Below are 17,643 nucleotides of genomic sequence, written 5' to 3' on the forward strand. Positions count from 1 at the left end.
CTGTGAAACATAGGGAGCATCTGCAAAGTGAGGCCTGTTTGCTTGGATTCTCTCCTGAGTCTGTCCTTGTACAGTGCAGAATGTTTTGTGGTGGTGGCTGTTCTGCACCCAGGCTTCAGTCTGCAAGCAGGGGGTCTGGCAGTGGGCAGGATAATATCCATGGGCAGCTGGTGGGCTTTGCTTTGGGCCCCAAGCACATTCTCTGTTTAAGGGAAAGGGGTCTGCGATCTCCTTGGCCTTGGGTGTGAACGGGCAATGGGTGTGAATGCTTATGGCCTTTTCTGGCTGTGCTTTTGCAGTGAGATAATTCCAGAATTACATTCTTGTGAAATATTTCACTCAGGATGTGAAGCTAGATTTGTGTGAGAGCCCTGGCACTAAAACTCAAGGCTCAGAGAGGGGCAGGAATGATAACTGAGACAAACAGCTCTTCTTTAGAAGGAAGGCAAGGCAGAAGGAGAGAGAAAACAGTTGTTAATTTTGCATCTTAAACTGGTGCACTGTAAACACCCCAGGAGGTCAGGATTGCCACTCAGACCATGGAGAGGGCAGATGTGATGTTAGTTGCCCCAGCTGCCTGCCACCCCCGAGCAGTATGGCAAGTTGGGGAATTTAAATGTGACCCTCAAAATGTGTCATTTTATTGCGGTCTCTTCTCTTGGGCAGTCAAATTTGCTAGATATGACTCCTGACCTACTGCTTGAAGAATGTGAGCCTGAATGCCAGCATTTTGGGAGCCAGGTTGGAGAAAATAAAATTCAGTATGTATATTTTAACTTTTATTTCACTTTGTTCAATACAGTATCCCTGTCTTCAACTATCCTGTTGTCTCAGTTCAGAAATTTTTTGAAAAACTCTATCTAGAAATTAAAACCCCCGTTTTTGCTAAGGTAGGGAGAAGCAGCTGTCCAGCTGCTTGGAATGGCAGCAGAGATCTGAGGGACCAGTTCTTCTTAAACAAGCTTTCAACCAATCCTGCGTATAACTCTGCTGCCAGACCCATTTCCAGAGGTGGCTGCTGCTGCTGAATCCTGATCCTTTTGTACAGATTGTACGGTACAAATCATATTGCTTCTTATCTTTCTCCAGTTCTGGCTTGGGATTCAGATTTCTCAGGCCTGGTAGTACAGTCACCACTTACCACCTGCTTTCCAACTTCCAAAAAAAGTGTTGCCTTTTCCTCTCCTGTTCTCTGGTTGCTTTATGACATGAAAAAAATCCTTTTATTTTGTTTGCTTGTGGCTGAATATGTATTTTCAAACCAACAATTTAAACCAGAAGTACTTCCTTGGGTAGCCTTTCACTGCCAATGGTCACATTTATGAAGCACTCCTTAAGCAAGTATAAATTATTGAATCTCAAATTGGAGTGGGGATATAGAGGATGTGCAGTAAAGGTTTACATTTTTAGAAAATAAAATGCCTATTTTATAGACAGAGATTCAGCACACATCTGCAGGGAGAGTTAGGCAGCTTCTAGCTGGGGTAAATGTGCCTATGAGACTGGAAGGGTTGTGGAATTTTGTTGGTATGTACAGTGGCAAGCAGATTTAAAGTTAAAGCATGTGGACTCAAAGTTAGTCTTCTTAGATTGCATAGGAATTGAATAAAAAGCAGTTGTCTCATCAAGAGTTCTTGAGCAGAGCTGGGAGCTGAGAAAGGGGTTAGGATTGTTTTGATTTTTTAAGAGGAGAAACATCTGGTTTTTATTTTATGCACTGCCCTCTTTCCAAGTGCTTTTAAGTATCTTTAAAGATGCCTAGACACATGATGATCTGGTCTCCATGAAATAAACTATAGTTTAATGAATCCCCTATGTATCCATTTACTTGCTTGGCCATTGAAATGTTGCCCCACAGCTTGACCATGTCTCAGTCTTGAGTTCATTCAAGTTGCTATTTTTGAATAGACTATGTGATTTGAGAATACCGTGAAGCAAGCCAAACAACAGTGGATTTTCTATCTGCCTCTGATTATCTGAGGTACTGGTTCCCAAACTGCACTCTGTGGAACATCAGTAACTCAAGTTGCTAGTGGATACACCGTGAAAAAAAACTTTTGGCTATTAAATTTTGTTTCTCTATGATATTAAATATATTTATATAACTGTTTTTCTTATGCTATAAACTGCCTTTAAGAAACGGAGTGCCATACACAAAAGACGAACAAATAACATAAATAATCACGTGATTGACAAACAAGTGGTTTCCAAGTCTAGAAATGATAGTGTATTTACCAAAACACAGTCTCTGGTTACTGATATATTATCATGGTCATGTACCCTGTGTCTTAAAATTTCAAGAAGTATTTGTGATACTTAAACTCTTTTTTCTTCTTAATGAAATGATAAATATATTTAATCTTTCTCACTTGTTTTTATCAGTTTTGTTGTTGTTTTGTGGCATTTACAAGATAATTTTTTTTAAGTCTTCAGAAGTCATAAAATCATTCTGGGAAGAGAAAACACAAAATTTTAATATGATACAAGCAGGTATCTGATCAAGTGCTACAGTGAGTTTGAGAGGTGAAGTCATGAGTTCAGAGAAGGAAGAAGTTGCTGTGGCCTGATGCAGTTGGGGGATGCACTGGGGGGAAGTATGATTGGAAATGGGGCTTGAAAGTTGGAAGATATTGTGTGATGGGAGATAGTCCTCCCTTGGTCTCTCATGCATTTGCACGTCTTACTAGTATGCTAGGAATGCAAGGCTCTGACTGTTTTTTCCCAGGTCATTTCTCAGGGTTGTGCTTGCAGCAACCTGCCTTGATAGAAACAATTTCTCTCTTAGACAGAAAGCAGGCTTCATTACTACTTGCTATAAAATGGTGGTGCCCTAAGCTCAGTGTTCTTTCCAGCAACACAACGCACACTGTGTGCAGGTATCCATCTTAGCTTTCTGTGTTGTTCCCCCTAGGACTTGGGGGCAAGGGGAACCAATGCAAACACAATGCTCATGCTGTCTGCACTGCTGTGATTAATATAGATTTTGGTCGTTGGCCCAGAAATTTCATCTCTCCTGCCAGCCTCCATGTTACAGTAACAGGCTAACTATTAGCTTGTAAGTAGGATAAAATCAAATCCCAGTCAAGACATTGGAAGAATGACTGAAAAGAGAACCAGTTGAGTGAAGAGGTAAGACTGAGCCTTTCACGCTGTTTAATGGGTGTGGTAGGACGTCCAAAGCCTGATTAACTCAGAGATTATATTTATATTGGATAATATTAAAAAGTAAGGGTAGACAGGTGGGATGGAGTGGAGGACAGGTAGGTTTTAAAAGCTTTAAATGACGATGCTATGGACTGAATATCTGTGACTTTTCAAAATTCATATGTTGAATTGGTTTGTTTTGATTCGCAATGAATGTCAAAATTTGTGGTTATTGAGCTTTTTGTGATAATCACTGTTTAATATATGAGAAAAGGTGACCAGACACTGTGAACATACTGGGAAGAGTTCTGAAGAAGTTAGTCTCCATAGCAGTATTGGTTTGAATTAGATAGATTCTTAAGCTGCCACTGTTAAAAAATAAATTAAAAAAATTCTACACACACCGAATGAAACATTACATTGAAATCTACAATCACTACGCCCACAAAAGAAGTTGAATTCAAGAAAGAACGCTCCTGAGAAAGAAGCTATTGTGGAGAAACTCTGAAATGGCACATCGGGGTGGGGCGGGGAGAATTCTTTAAGGCTTAACGCTGATTACCATGTTCTAGAGCAGCAATGTTCAATAGGAATGAAACTCAAGGGACCTTCGTTGGGAGGCTCTGGGTAGCTTGGGAGTTTATTACAGTTTTGGTAGGTTGACTTTTCAGTCCCTCCCTGATGAGTGGGATCCAACTCACTAGGAAGCCTTAAACTATTTCCTCTTTTGTGAAAATTCCTCCAAATATTCCTAGGCAGAATTTATTTTCTCTTTTCTCAAAACACCTTGCTTATGTTTCTAATTATCGTATATTCTATTCCCCTTCCTATGATGGTTAACTGTTTACTTATTTGCCTATCAATTCCTTGAGAGTTCCTTAAGAGTGTTATCTTATTTCTCTCTTTTTCTCCAATCCAGTTAGCCTACTACCTTACAATAATAAAAATATATTATGTTTATTGAGCATTTTCCTGGCATTATCTCAGTTGTGAGCAAAAATCATCTGGGTAAATAATATGATTACTTTATATTTTACAACTGCTGAAACCAAGATTTGGAGAGATGATTAAGCTCATATCCTTAGTAGAGGCTGAGCCAGAACAACAACCCAGTACTGTAGACTGAATGTGTCCCTCCAAAATCCGTATGTTGAAACCTAATCCCCAATGTGATGGTGTTTGGAGGTTGGGCCTTTGGGAGGTGATTAGGTCATGAGAGCAGAGCTCTCATGAATGGGATTAGTGCCCTTATGAAAGAGACCCCAGCTCTCTTGCCCCTTCCACCATGTAGGACACAGTGAGAAGATAACCATCTGTGAACCAGGAAGTGGGCTGTCACCAGACACTTAATGTGCTGGTGCCTTGACCTTGGAGTTCCCAGCCTCCAGAACTGTGAAAAATAAGTTTCAGTTGTTCATATACCACCCATATGTCTCCAGTGACTGAGCTCTTAATTGCGATATTATAAAGACTATATATTGAGTATAAAAATGCTTCTTGAGCCCACAACATGGCCTGTTTGGGGCCAGGGTCAGAAGAGTGATGTATCCTGCGAAATAGTGGTGACCATGTTCCCACCATGAAATAACTGTGCTGTGTCCTGATCTCACTGTGTTTGTTCAAAGTGGTCTTAGCTATCAGTAGTCGCCAAGTTTCTGAAGGACATGAAAATTCCTGGGGGTCACTAAGGACATCTGTATCTTTTCCACTCACAAGGGCACATGGATTTAAAAGAGGAAAAAATCTAACCCAGTAATAAAAACAGCCAAGTGGCCACTTTGAACTACATGATCCAGAGAGGAGCAGTCCCTTAGCTTCGGTTCTACCATGTGACCTTGGCCTAGCAACGTGACTTCTCTAACCTTCGATTCCTTACTTGTAAGTGTGAGTGATATGTTTCATGGGTATTCCACAAACTCCTGAAAATAAAATGAAGTGAAAGATGCAAAACCTCTTTATTGACTGTAAAACCCTACACCAGTAGTAAGGGTTCTTTTTAATCGTTTCTAATTATACTCTTAATATTTATTATTTATTATTTTAAAATCCAAAGATCAAAAGCGCATGAGGTTTGGGCTTCCCTGGTGGTGCAGTGGTTGAGAGTCCGCCTGCCGATGCAGGGGACATGGGTTCGTGCCCCAGTCCGGGAAGATCCCACGTGCCACGGAGCGGCTGGACCCGTGAGCCATGGCCACTGGGCCTGTGCATCTGGAGCCTGTGCTCTGCGACGGGAGAGGCCACAACAGTGAGAGGCCCGTGTACCACAAAAAAAAAAAAAAAGTGCATGAGGTTCAAAAGAATCCCCTGACCCATTATTATTCCTCAGAATTGACCAAATCTGACAATTTTGTGCCTATCTTTATATACTTTATGAATGTGTGCATGTGTGTGTATTTTTTTTTAACAAAAAAGGAATCATATCCTACTAATCAGTAGAATACTATGCAGTAATTTTTCAGGAGGTAAATTGTTATGTATATATACATGGAACTATGATATTTTATATGAAAAATGTGCAGAGCCACATTTATAGTATGAGATAATATTTATCTAAACATGGAGTATACAGCTTCCCTGGGAAGAACATATTGCAAAGGAATGAGGTGATTTCACTTTTTCTTTCACACATTTCTCCATCATCATTTTTTATCTTAAGCATATATACTTTCACAACAATATTAAAGACCGTGCAAGAGAAAGTGTAGCATAAGTCAATAAAATGGAACGTGAGACTATTGAAGACAGTATTATACATAAGTATAAATGGTAGGCCAGAAAAAAAATGTTGAAGAGAAGAATATACTAAAGAAATTTTAAAATAAGGGAAGCAAAAATGAAAGTAGTCATGTTATGATTTTCAAAACTATTCATTAGGGAATAGAAAAGAACTGATCATGCAGTTTCTCTGCCAACTTTCTTGCAATATATGACTCTCAATAACAGGATATTCAGCTCTACTGACCAGTACTTTTTAATGGCCCCTATGCAACAAAGGGCAAATAGAAGCAGGAGCAAGGATCTGCCAAAAGAGGAAGAAGGGCTAAATATGATCTGTGCTTAGTTGTTTTGCAAAGTTTTCATAAGTCATTTTTTTAAACGCACAGAACAGCCATAAATTTGGGAGATGGACAGGAATGACAGTCTAAGATCCCCTGGAAAGTCCTGGCATTATCAAGCAACAGAATTTTATCTATAGATATTTTTGCTCTCAAAAACATCCTTGCATCCTTTCCATCAACAAATGCTGTCAAAGTCTACCTTGAATCTGTCTTCTTTTTCTGTCTTCATCACCATCAACCAGGTTCAAGTTCACTCCCACCTATTTCCCCTGTAGTAGCCTCCTGATTAATCTCTCCATTTCCACCCTGGCTCTCCCTCTTCCCCCTGCCATTCCTTTTCCCACAAGAAAAGCAGATCAGGGCTTCCCTGGTGGCGCAGTGGTTGAGAGTCCGCCTCAACACAACAGTGAGAGGCCCGCGTACCACAAAAAAAATAATAAATAAATAAAAAGAAAAGCAGATCAATCTTCCTGAGATGTTCATAGGATGAAAACCAAAATCCTTTGCATGATTTCGAGGGGCTGCACGAGCTGTCCCTTGCACATTTTCTCTAGTCGCCTTTAAGGCTTCTGACTGTACTAAGATCTTCCTCACCTCCACATTTGTACATACTGTTCTGCAAACTGAAATGCTCTTCTCTGACTCTACAGATTTCAGTTTCTCACAGACCTCCTCAATCCCCTCCTCCTCAATCTAAACCAGCTCACAATTTGTATTTCTATATTTATTTGTATGGTGTAGGCTTTAGCTGACTTCCCCACTCCATTGAAGCTGTGTAATGACCATATGAGGGTTCATAATACTATCCTTTCTACCTTTGTGTATATTTGAAATTTACCACAATAAACAGCTTTAAAAATTTCCTTCTGATCCTACAAACTAAATACAGGTTATGCCTGCAATTATCATAGTTTTTCAAATTTTGTTTTTAAAAAAATTTACTTCCCTTTTCATGATGATTTTATTTTGTATTTTGTTTTAGTAGCCATAAAACGCCAGTATTTTAAAGTACCAAACGATGTGCTGTCTGCATGAAAGTGAATTTGAAATCAAATACCCTAAAAGAAAGGTCTGAAGTTCAATTGTTATTTTGCTGTTTTTGCTACTAAATTCTTTTATTTGAAAGCAGCATTATTTTTCAGTGAAAAATACCCTAGGCTAGGGATATAAAAATTCTGATTTAGTTCCAGGTTGTCACTTTGAGTGAACCATTTACCTTTGCTTCCTTTTTTTCTTATAATATAATAAAGAGATAAAGTTCTAAATTTTTATTTGATTTAATATGCTATGTTTCCATAATTTGGAAGACCAAAAGAAAAAGTCATAAACAATACCAATGTTTATTTTTTTAATGAATCAATAACTCAAAAGAACTTTTTTCCTATTCATAAGGTCATAAGTCTGGAGTGCTGTTCATATCAGATGAATCTACAAAGCCAAGAACAGGAACCACCACATCTTCTTTGGAAGATCTGATACTTTGATTCTTCTCTTTTCTGTTCACATATTTGTGCAAAATGCTGTAGTACTGTTCCTTTGGATTGAAAGTATATAGTGATGAAATTTGCTGCCAGTCTTTTATGCTTGGAGTGTTGTATTCCTTTGGATGTGAACACTCAAAGAAACACTTGATATTTTCTTTTGCCAGTTTGGTTGCATGTTCTGTGGCTTGACTTTTAAGGATCTGCTGCTCCTGTTCCAAATAGATTTTCCAAAATTTCAGCTGCAGGAAGCTAACTGGAGATAGGCATCGGGTGATGGATGTAAAAATCAGGAGGACGATGATAACAACTGCTATCAGGACCCAGCCCAACACCTTCAGAAAACACAACAAAATAGCAATTTAGTCACATTTTTTTTTTTAGAAATTTTTAAATCCTCAGATAAAGTGTGAACTACTTAGAGTTATGATGATGAACAAGCAACAGCTTTAGGTCTTAATCCCTTACGAGAAAGAAGTGGCAGTAACCTCTCGAACCCCTCAGTACAAGTGCTCACTTGACAAGACAGTCATTTTCCAAGGCATGTCAAGGGCCCAAGGAGGAGTTTATATGTCGAATCCCTGGAACTCAAAACGTGGAATTTCAGAAAATCCAATGAAACAAACATTCATTTCCAAGAACCTCTTAGCTTTACAAGCCCAGAAGTAGTGTGGGGTGATGGCTTTAGAGCCAGGCAGACTCATTTTACTGTAACAATTCTGACTGGACAAGCAACTTGACCTGGACTCAGTGTATTCACTGTAAAGACAGAAGAGAATAATAAAGGAAGTAAAGGGCCCAGCACGGTGACTGGTACAGAGTGGATGCCTGACACTATACGAGTGCCCAAGTGCCTTTCTCCCGTTAATTAGTTATCCTCAATATTTTGTAATAACCTGTAAGGGAAGAGACTCTGAAGAAGGATACACACACACGTATAACTGAATCTCTGTGCTGTACACCTGAAACTAACACGATATTGTAAATCAACTGTACTTCAATTTAAAAAAGAAAAGAAAAAGCACCGAGATAGAAAGGAAGGAAAGAAGGGAGTTAGGGGAAAGGAAGAAGAAAGAAAGAAAGGAAGGAGGGAGGGAAGAAAGAAAGAAAGAGAGAGGGAGGGAGGAAGGAAGGAAGGAATGCCTATCGGCTCACGAGAAGTCAACAACCATTCTAGTTAGTCTTCGGATGTCGTATGTCTGGAGAAAGGGCACGCATTTCTACCTCCCCCGTCCATCCCCGTAGAAGCCCGTCCCTCTCCGATCCCCCCAGCGCGTCCAGCGCGGGCGCCCGACCTGCGACTGGGCCTTGAGCTCCTTCTGCAGGTCCTGCACGTCGGGAGCCTGGACCTGATGGCACGGCACCAGCGGCAGCTGGTCCGCGCAGCCGGGGCTGCGGCCGAAGCACAGGCGCCGCGCCACGAAGGCGCTCCCGCTGGCGGCGCACTCGTAGAAGGAGCCCCCGAGCAGCGCCACGGCCACCCAGGTGAGCGGCGCGACCGCAGCGACAGCGCTGAGCTGCGCGCACACCAGGGCCCCGCGCAGCGCTGCGCCGCAGCCAGTGCGCGCGCCCGGCGCGCAGCAGCCGGTCAGCAGGCGCCAGGTGCGCGCGCTCAGCACGTAGCCCAGGAGGAAGAGCGCCAGCGCCGGTACCAGCAGGAAGACCAGGCCGTAGGGCAGGTTCCAGGCGTCGCTGCACGGGCACTGGAACACCGCGGTGGAGAAGATGCGCTCCCCACCCACCGTCAGCAAGCTCACCAGGACGTAACCCAGCGTATTGCGGTGCTTGAGGTGCAGGTCCAGCACCGCCCTAAACTTCTCCATTGGTCTCCTACCCCAGGGCGCCGTGGATGTGCCCGTGTGCTTCTGCCTCTTCGCTGCCCAGCTCCTCGAATGATTTGGGGGAGGGTCTGGGGTCTGGGGTTTTCCCTGGTCTGCTAAGCCAAGCCTTCCAAAAAAGAAAGGGTCTTCTCTGGGTTTCCTGAGCTTTCGCTTTCTTATTTCAACCAGACCAGGTGCGGCAGACTCAAACACACACACCATTGACCTCCCTAGTACTCATGCCTTTCCAGAAGCGGAGGTACTGGTGACCTTTATCCCTCAATTCCGGAACTCTGAGGGAAGATAGGCCCTGTTCCACTGTGAGTTTTGTTTCCTCCTGACAAGGGGACTTTCCTTACCCTTAATGACCCTATGCAGTCACCAAATGAATACTTTTTACTTGGATAAACTGGGAAAAACACCAGCTTTTCCTCGATGGCAGCCACCCTGGCTCCTAAACCCACTCTCAGTCAGACCAAACAATTGCAAGAAACAAAACAAAGAAACCAAACAAAACTGATCATTTAAAGGAAACATTATTCAAGGGCAAATTTCCAGTTTCTCTTTCATAAACTAAATCGCAGCAAAGCCCCGCTCAAATTCCAGTATGTCCATGATGTCTGTCTCCTTTCTGTCCCCCTTCTGGACAGAACTACCACTGTCCTCTCCTCTGCCTGGTCTCCTGCAGGACATTAGCCTGAATAGACAGTATTGACTTCTGCCTCTTTTTTTCCCCCTCAGGTGGGTCCTAACACTGGTAGTATGTGGACAAGTGTCAAATCCTTACTCAGTGACCACCAAGTTGATCAGCAGAGGAGAGCGGTACATGGTTGCTCAAAAAACACTAGTTGAACCAAAAAATTTCAATCTGCAGCCACATCTAACTAACATTAGTTCCTCCACTTTCAGTTTTCTCAAAGCAGCATTTCTCTGACACAAGCTAAAACCACTTCTGTGAAACTGAGCCTTACTCTGAGCAGCTCTAGAGTGAGGTGAGGTGTACTTGAAAGGACATGGGCTGTGAAGTCAGGTGCATTGTGTGTGTGTATGTGTGTGTTTAAGAAGTTAGCTCCCCCTAGACTCATCATGCTCATTTGTAAAAGCAGAAGATAGTGCTCACTTTTCAAGATCGTTGAGACGAGTAAATTGCGTAGCATCTGTAAAGCACTTTTACACACAGGGTGTGCCTATTAGTGAATGCTCAGTGTGAGGGATTACCTCTCACCTTGCAACGTCAGGAAGAGACAACAGACAACTGTGTTGTACATTATTTAAGAATCCAAATGAATGCTCTATTTTAGATCAAGGATTGTATTCAGTGACTCAATGATCCTCCACGACCTTCAGAGGATCAGTGTGCCCTGAGCTGTCCATTTCACTTCAAGGAGGGTGTCTGGATACAGAGTCTGGGGGGGCAGGTCGCAGTGAACTGGTTGCTGCTCAAGCCCATCCCCTAGGTTTGCCTTATTTATCTGGGAAGAACAGGTAGCCCACAGAGCCTACTGAACTGTTAGAGACGGGGCAGGAACATGTTACTCTTTTCTTAGTTCAACTTGCCTCCTGAGTTCCCGCCCAGCACCAGTTCCTGGCACAGAACCACCTGGCACTGGGATGAATAGCTACTCTCTCTGTGTGAGTGTTCAGAAGCTGTCCCCAGATCAAGGTCCTTTCTGTCATGCTGGACAGTTGGGGCCCTCTTCTCTGGAGTTGGACCAGGTACTGCCAGGCTTCCTGTAAACTTGCATCAAAGTTGCATGTTTGAGGCAAATCACTTCTGCTATGACTATCATCTCTGTAAGCCCACATATGCAAAAACTCTTCCTTCCCTTTTCCTGTGGGTGACCCTTCTCCTCTCTTCACTGCCACCCTACTCCTCTGAGATGTTGCCTCCTTTCCCACGCTTTCCACATACTGTCCTGAACAAATTCCACTATATCACAACCTTTGTGCTTTATCCAAATCTCCCTTAATTGTAACCTAACTCAAACATACCCTTCCATTCTCTTGAGTGAGATTTATTTATTCTCCCACATTTCTCAGAACAAGAGGGAGGGCTGGCATTCCCCCACTACTACATCCACACCTGGGCTTTTCCCATCACTTCTAATAGTTTATTCTCCACCAGGGCTCAAGCTGTTTAGCATGACCTCCTCCGTCACCTCCGTCCTGCAATCTGTTTTCATTCCCTTCGTTTATTAAGACGTTTGCATCTGGCGACAGCCTTCCTCTTCTTCCTCGCCGCTGTCAAGGATTTGGTTTCATTTATTTTTAGTTACTATCCTGACTAGAGTAATTCATTTGTTAACCAATTTATTAATTAGTTCATTTGTTCATTCAGTCATTCATTTAAAGGTTTAATAAGCACCCAGAATATGCCAGGTACCTATAAAAGTGCCTGGTGTTATTGGGTACAACAAGGAACAAGACCAAGAGATGCCCTGCTTTCATTGAGCTGATGTTCTAGTGGAGAGGATATAGATGATGAGGGGGAACGTCTGCAGGTTACGCAGATAATTAAAATGCAATCATGTGGTACAGAGTGTCCTGAGAAAGCCTCTATGAGGAGAGGACATTTAAGCAGAAATGCGAATGACAAAGGCTCTGGGTGTAAAGGAGCTTAGTATTCTGCGGTTAGAAAGACAGCCAGAGTGACGAGAGCATTGAGAGTGAGAAGGAAGGTGGTGCATCACGAGGGCAGAGCTGCAGGTGGAAGGTCAGGTTTAGGGGCTTTATAGACCAGGGTATGAGGTTTATGATCCTGCCCCAGAAACTCATTACAGACTGAGCTGCATCCTCACCTATTATCCTGTCAGCTTGTGTCTCTAAACACCACCTCCTGGGGATGCCACCACTGTGTCCCCCCGATCACAGATCTCCCAGATAAGACGATCCTTCTGTACTTATTCCAGGTTTCCATAACTATTAGAGTTCAGCTGCGGCCCACCAGCCTGAATTTCCTCCCAGCCCCTGATTTGAGTCTAGTGCCCGGACACCCACCCTTACCACCTCTGGAGCAATGGGTGGTTCTAGTTCTGGGTCTATTGAAGATTGTCCAGCCCTTTATAGCCAGCTCTGTTCTGAGAGGCCATTGCTCAGAAGTTCAGCCTTTAGTGCAAATAGAGTAACATAGTAATTCAAGAAGATTCAAGAATTTTCTCTGAGAGTACACTAAATAATATTTGAAAGAACTTTACACTTTTGAAAACCTATAATTTAACACCAATTTACTTTAGCTTCTAAGAAATGAGTGAGAGACTCGCATGTTAAACACAGAGAAAAACCAATGGTTATGGGTTTTGTTTTGTTTTGTTAAACTGTAGTACTTTGTTTCTCAACACTGTTATTATCGGTGTCAGAAATGGATTTCAGAAACCACAAACCATTTCTTGGAAAAGAAAGCAAGAGAAACTCTTGAAAGGAAGTATACATTCACACTGTGAATCTGAAAGTCCCTTGCAGTCATCCTTAAGTGAGCTGGATGTCAAACATTAGTCTCTGTAGTTCTCATGAGAACTGAGACTAATTTTGTATGGTCCTGCTTGGAATACAACTGCTATATTCCAGCAAAGTGTCAATCCTGGCCCCAAGACCTGCGAGAGTAAAATCAAATTAAGGTTCATATATCTTTTAAGTATCTGGAATATGCAAGACACAACTTTGGATGCCAAAATAACAAGTAAATTTAGAACGTCTGATATTCTGAATCTTAGAGTGTACCTTTCTGCATGCTGTAATTTGTGGAATATACTGTTTATGTTAAGTAATGTATTTGAGAGTATGGGACCTGGGACTTGCTAATATAATAAGATTTTTGAATGTTTATAAAAGTTCTTCCTCTGGAAGTATAAAGCAGAAAGAAGGAAAGTTCAGGCTTTTCCTTAGCACAGCAGTGTCAGTTGCTAAGTGGCAATCCCATAACATTTCAAGTAACCTTTTAATAGATTAGTTTCCCCTTTTCTGAGCTTGAATTTCCTAAACCTATCACAAAATTTTAAGTATTCCGTGATTCCCACCCCCCACATTTTTTTTCTTATGGTAGATGATTATTTTAACTCTGAGAACCTAGATGTGGCCAGTCTTTGTTGTCACCACCATCGTCATCATCTGGTACCATAAAAGGCTATTAAAGGTCCTAGTTTTCCTTCCACGGTTCTTAAGACCTGTATCTATTAGGAATCTTGATAAACACACATTAAACTGTGTTTTCCCATCAATTCAGAGAGTCATTTTAGAGTGATTTTAACATGGGATAGAGCTTCACTGCCAATGGCCATTCATCCTTTGCTTCATCACAAGCCTAGTTCCCCTGAACTCAAATTTGGTTTGCTAGTTTAGGAACTATGACCAAAGATTTGGACTTCCAAAGATAATAACGTTGAATAACAAATAAGATTAAAGGATTAGGATAAAGGAAATGAAAATAACTTAATAGGAGAAAATTTGTGTTTCTTCAAATTATAAACGTGACTATTGCAAAATCTCAAAAATTTAAATCAACTCATTGGAGAAGTTAAACTGCTGTGAAAGATCTTCCCTAAAAGAATAAATCACATGAAATATGCTGCATATTTAAAACATTCACAATCAGGTAAGGTTCAGTTGTAGAGAACTATATATATAAGTTATGGGCATCTGTGCAATAGAATACAAAGCAGATCCGTATGACTGAGGTCGATCTGTATGTGCTGGTGTGGTTGAAAAGACAGAGTAGACATGGTAATTGAAAAAGGCAAGCAAAAACACTGCATGTCACACAATCCATTTGTGTAAAAATAAAGCAAAAAATTTTAAGATATATATACAGTATTTGATTTTTTAACATGCATATGTTATTTCTACAATTTAAAAAACTAATATAAAATGCCCTGATGTAATGAGAAGATCTAAGGAACAACTCTGGGAAGAGGCTTTTTCAGTCTCTTCTTTCTCTTTCTTTGCACACAGGGCTCATATCAAGGGCTGCTCCCTGAACCTAGAATCCTAATAACTCACCTCTTGTTGCCAAAAGTAGTAAATCCTAGTGAGAAACTGTGTTTAAAGAATATGGAGGATAAAGAACCATTTGAGAACTGAAAGGCATCAAAAATCAATAGGAAGATAAGTGGAAAAGATGGGATCGGGATCTGGTGGCGTCTGCCCAAGCCCTGGGGGATACAGGATGGAAAGAGCCACCTGCCTCATTCAGACGACGCTCCAGCTGTGCTCTGTAGAGTCTCCTGTGTGCCCACTGTTGGGATAGAAACAAGGTCAAGGGGAAAGGTGGGTGGAGAGGGAAGGAGGTGGGTGAGAGGCTGAAACTCACTAATCTTCCCCAATGAAACAAACCGGTCATGACATGGAGCTCAGAGTCCAGAATATCTGGGTAGTGTGTGATAGTCTCCACATCAGGTCTTCACATGGCCCTTCTTGGTCCGCAGACTATGAATTCACAGTAATAGATTAATCCGTTTGCCACAGACAATGCCTAGTGGAGAAACAGGGCCAGGACAACCCCAGGAAATGCTCCATCCTGAAAGGGAAAAATGGAAGTAGGCAGCAGGCACTAACTGACCTGCTACAATTCTGAATTACTCCTGGGCCAACACCACAGAGGTCCCTACCCTGGTGACTGCAAAACGTTCTTGGATTCTCATGACTCGACCCTCTGGAAGGTCTTCTGTTATCTTCCTTGGCTCCATACTACTTAATGCGCACTTGCCCTTCTTGGTGGCTGTTTTCTTCATCCATGTGCTACTTGTACAATGTTGAAAGACCACAGGTCCAGTTGGGATTACGATTCCTTTCAGTATAAATGTCTCTCAGATTTTCATAAGCTTCTTGTCTTTTTTATTCAGTAAACTATATTTGCCAATACCTATACTCAGTTGTTTTCAAAACATGGTTCTCAGATCTGGTGTATCCTTTTGCTTTCTTGCTCCATTCTCTCTCTAGGTAAAGATACAGGTATAGGTATAGGTATAGGTATAGGTATAGATATAATCTGTCTCTCTCTTGCCATTACAGGTACCCTGAGTAAATATGAGACTACAGTTTTCTGTAGAAAACTTGTACTTTGATCTTTGTCCTGGCTCTTTATCCAATTGAATATCTTAATTCTACCTTTGCCTTGAAGTTCCTTAATTTACTGAGAGGTATTACCCATAGGTGTGGAGACCATACTTTTAATTTGGCCTTTCCACGGGTTTATTTTAATGGACTTTGTCTTTTGAGGTTTCCTCAATTTCCCTCTTAGTGTTTGGAGTCTAAAACTCATCAGGTTTTCCAGTTTTGCAAGCCCTAGTTTTGTGAAATATCTCTATTCCTGTTCATTTCTGCTTACAAGTCAACCAGTTCCTTTTTCAGCTTATAAAACCTTGCCAAGACACAGCCAGGAGCAACCAACACACACTAGAAACATTGTTTTCCAATCTTTCTCCCTAGAGTCACATTTTTTGAAGCTACATAATCTTCCTTCCAAGTTAAGGCATGAGTCAGTTTTATCAACAACCACATAAGAAGAAATGCCATCTCTCCAGCCTCCATGATCAGTTTCCGTGCTTTCCATCTACCACTGGACTGCTAAGCTATTGCCACATATTTTAGGAAAGGAAGTGAAATGTCTTTAAAGAATCTAATAATAAAATATAGAAAAATAGTTATTTCCCTTTTGTTCCTGCCCACAGCTAAAGTACAGAGAAAATCCCTCCGTCAAGTAATTCACTTATGTGTGAGTATGGGAAGATGGTGGAGAAATGGGACAAGTAGTGAGGAAGACAAAAGGAGACTTTTATTATGGAAATATCCTGTTCCAGTATCAATATCTGGTCAGAACTAGTCACAAGGCTCTATGTAACTGCAAGGGAAAGAAGTATGGTCCTCTCCCAGGACTTTGAGGAAAAGAGAACTGGACATGGGATATGTCTACCATGTCTTCTATGACCATTCTTTTTCAATTCCCCCATCCATCCCTTGACCATTTTTAGCCTCATATTTGTTTCCTTATTTCATATGATAGTTTTATAGTCTTTTATTTGCTGCTTACTATGTCTTTCAAATCCCCAACTAGATTATCCATTTCATGAGGGCAAGGACCATGTTTGATTTAATCCCTTTTTGGTCACACAGGTCTTAGCATAGTACCCAGGACATTATAGGTGTTCAATAAATATTTGTGGAACTAATGAGTGAATCAGTGAATGAATGAAAGAACAAGAAGCAGACTTGGATGTTCTCTGCTCTTACTGCAGAGTCAGCACCGTGCCTGCTTTCTTCAGCTCAGAACTTGAGCCCTTCTGGGCATGCCACCCAGCTCAGAATAACATAAAGCATCTTGAATTGCCAACCTTGTGACAGACAGTAGGTAAGTCTATGCAGACAGGAACAGGGCAATACCAGAGAGAGGACAAGGCCATCGGGCAGGTCCCGGTACAGCTGTAGGGCCACCTGGACACCCATTCCCACCCACTTTCATCAGTGTCACCAAACCACAGTGGGGGGTGTTTGTTAGGGCCGCAGGCCTTGGCAGAGCAGGGCCGGTCCCGTGACTGCCTCCTGGCCTCCTTCCCGCCTGGCAGAGCTTGTTTTCTCAGCAGAGTTGTCTGGAATGTAGTGCTCAACTTCCCCGCTACCTGCCCCATTTCTCCACCATCTTCCCATACCCATACATAACTGAACTCCTTAGGGGAGAGATTCTTCTTTGTACTTTAGCTGTAGACAGCAACCAAAGGGAAGTAACTATTTTTCTATATGTTATTATTAGATTCCATAAAGAGGTTTCACTTCCTTTCCTGGAAGTAATGAACTGAGCCTGAGTAGGTTTTGTCGACACCTAGACTCAGACTATTTGTGACTCTACTTTGGTATGCTACCTGACCTCCCCCAGGAGGGCTAGGCACCTGCAGTACTTCCCTTATTAAGTTAATTTCAGTTTGACTATTAATTACACTCTTCTGGCTCTCGTCCTAACTTGATGACTTCATCTGAGTCTCCTTCCCAGGCTCCTCTGCCTTCCAACCATTAATATTGGTGCTCACTAAAGTTCAATCCTTTCCACATAAACTTCCGAATAATCTCCTCTTGGTGCCAACACTGACTACCTGTGTGACCTTGGGCAAGCCAATTGGCCTCTCTGTGCCTCAATTCTCTCTGTAAAATGAAAAT

At 41.9% G+C, this 17,643-nt stretch overlaps 1 protein-coding gene and 1 long non-coding RNA gene across 3 annotated transcripts; one reads left to right on the forward strand and one right to left on the reverse strand.

The window, feature by feature from the left end:
• The first annotated feature begins 3,006 nt into the window (after positions 1-3,006).
• On the forward strand, positions 3,007-8,011 carry LOC137204994 (uncharacterized). The gene is made up of 2 exons (XR_010933945.1): positions 3,007-3,129; positions 7,596-8,011. It is a non-coding gene; the product is annotated as an uncharacterized lncRNA (long non-coding RNA).
• On the reverse strand, positions 7,537-9,787 carry CALHM6 (calcium homeostasis modulator family member 6). 2 transcript variants are annotated; one of them, XM_067702945.1, is made up of 2 exons: positions 8,980-9,787; positions 7,537-8,019 (listed from the first exon to the last, which is right to left on the reverse strand). In XM_067702945.1, exons 1-2 carry the CDS (start codon positions 9,724-9,726, stop codon positions 7,597-7,599), a joined length of 1,170 nt encoding a protein of 389 aa, XP_067559046.1. In that variant the 5' UTR covers positions 9,727-9,787; the 3' UTR covers positions 7,537-7,596. The 2 variants fall into 2 exon arrangements, with proteins under 2 accessions (XP_067559046.1, XP_067559047.1); XM_067702946.1 differs by having other exon boundaries at positions 9,442-9,786.
• Between the last annotated feature and the right edge of the window lie 7,856 nt (positions 9,788-17,643).

Source organism: Pseudorca crassidens, chromosome 13, assembly GCF_039906515.1.
Source record: "Pseudorca crassidens isolate mPseCra1 chromosome 13, mPseCra1.hap1, whole genome shotgun sequence".
NCBI lineage: Eukaryota > Metazoa > Chordata > Mammalia > Artiodactyla > Delphinidae > Pseudorca > Pseudorca crassidens.

What these genes read in the sequence shown, in the direction of transcription:
- CALHM6 (XM_067702945.1), bottom strand. Translation starts at nt 9,726, where the DNA reads ATGGTGTGTGTGTTTGAGTCTGCCGCACCTGGTCTGGTTGAAATAAGA. An exon ending in AGCTCAAGGCCCAGTCGCAG is followed by an intron (nt 8,020 to 8,979) that starts GTCGGGCGCCCG and finishes TGTTTTCTGAAG; the next exon opens with GTGTTGGGCTGGGTCCTGAT.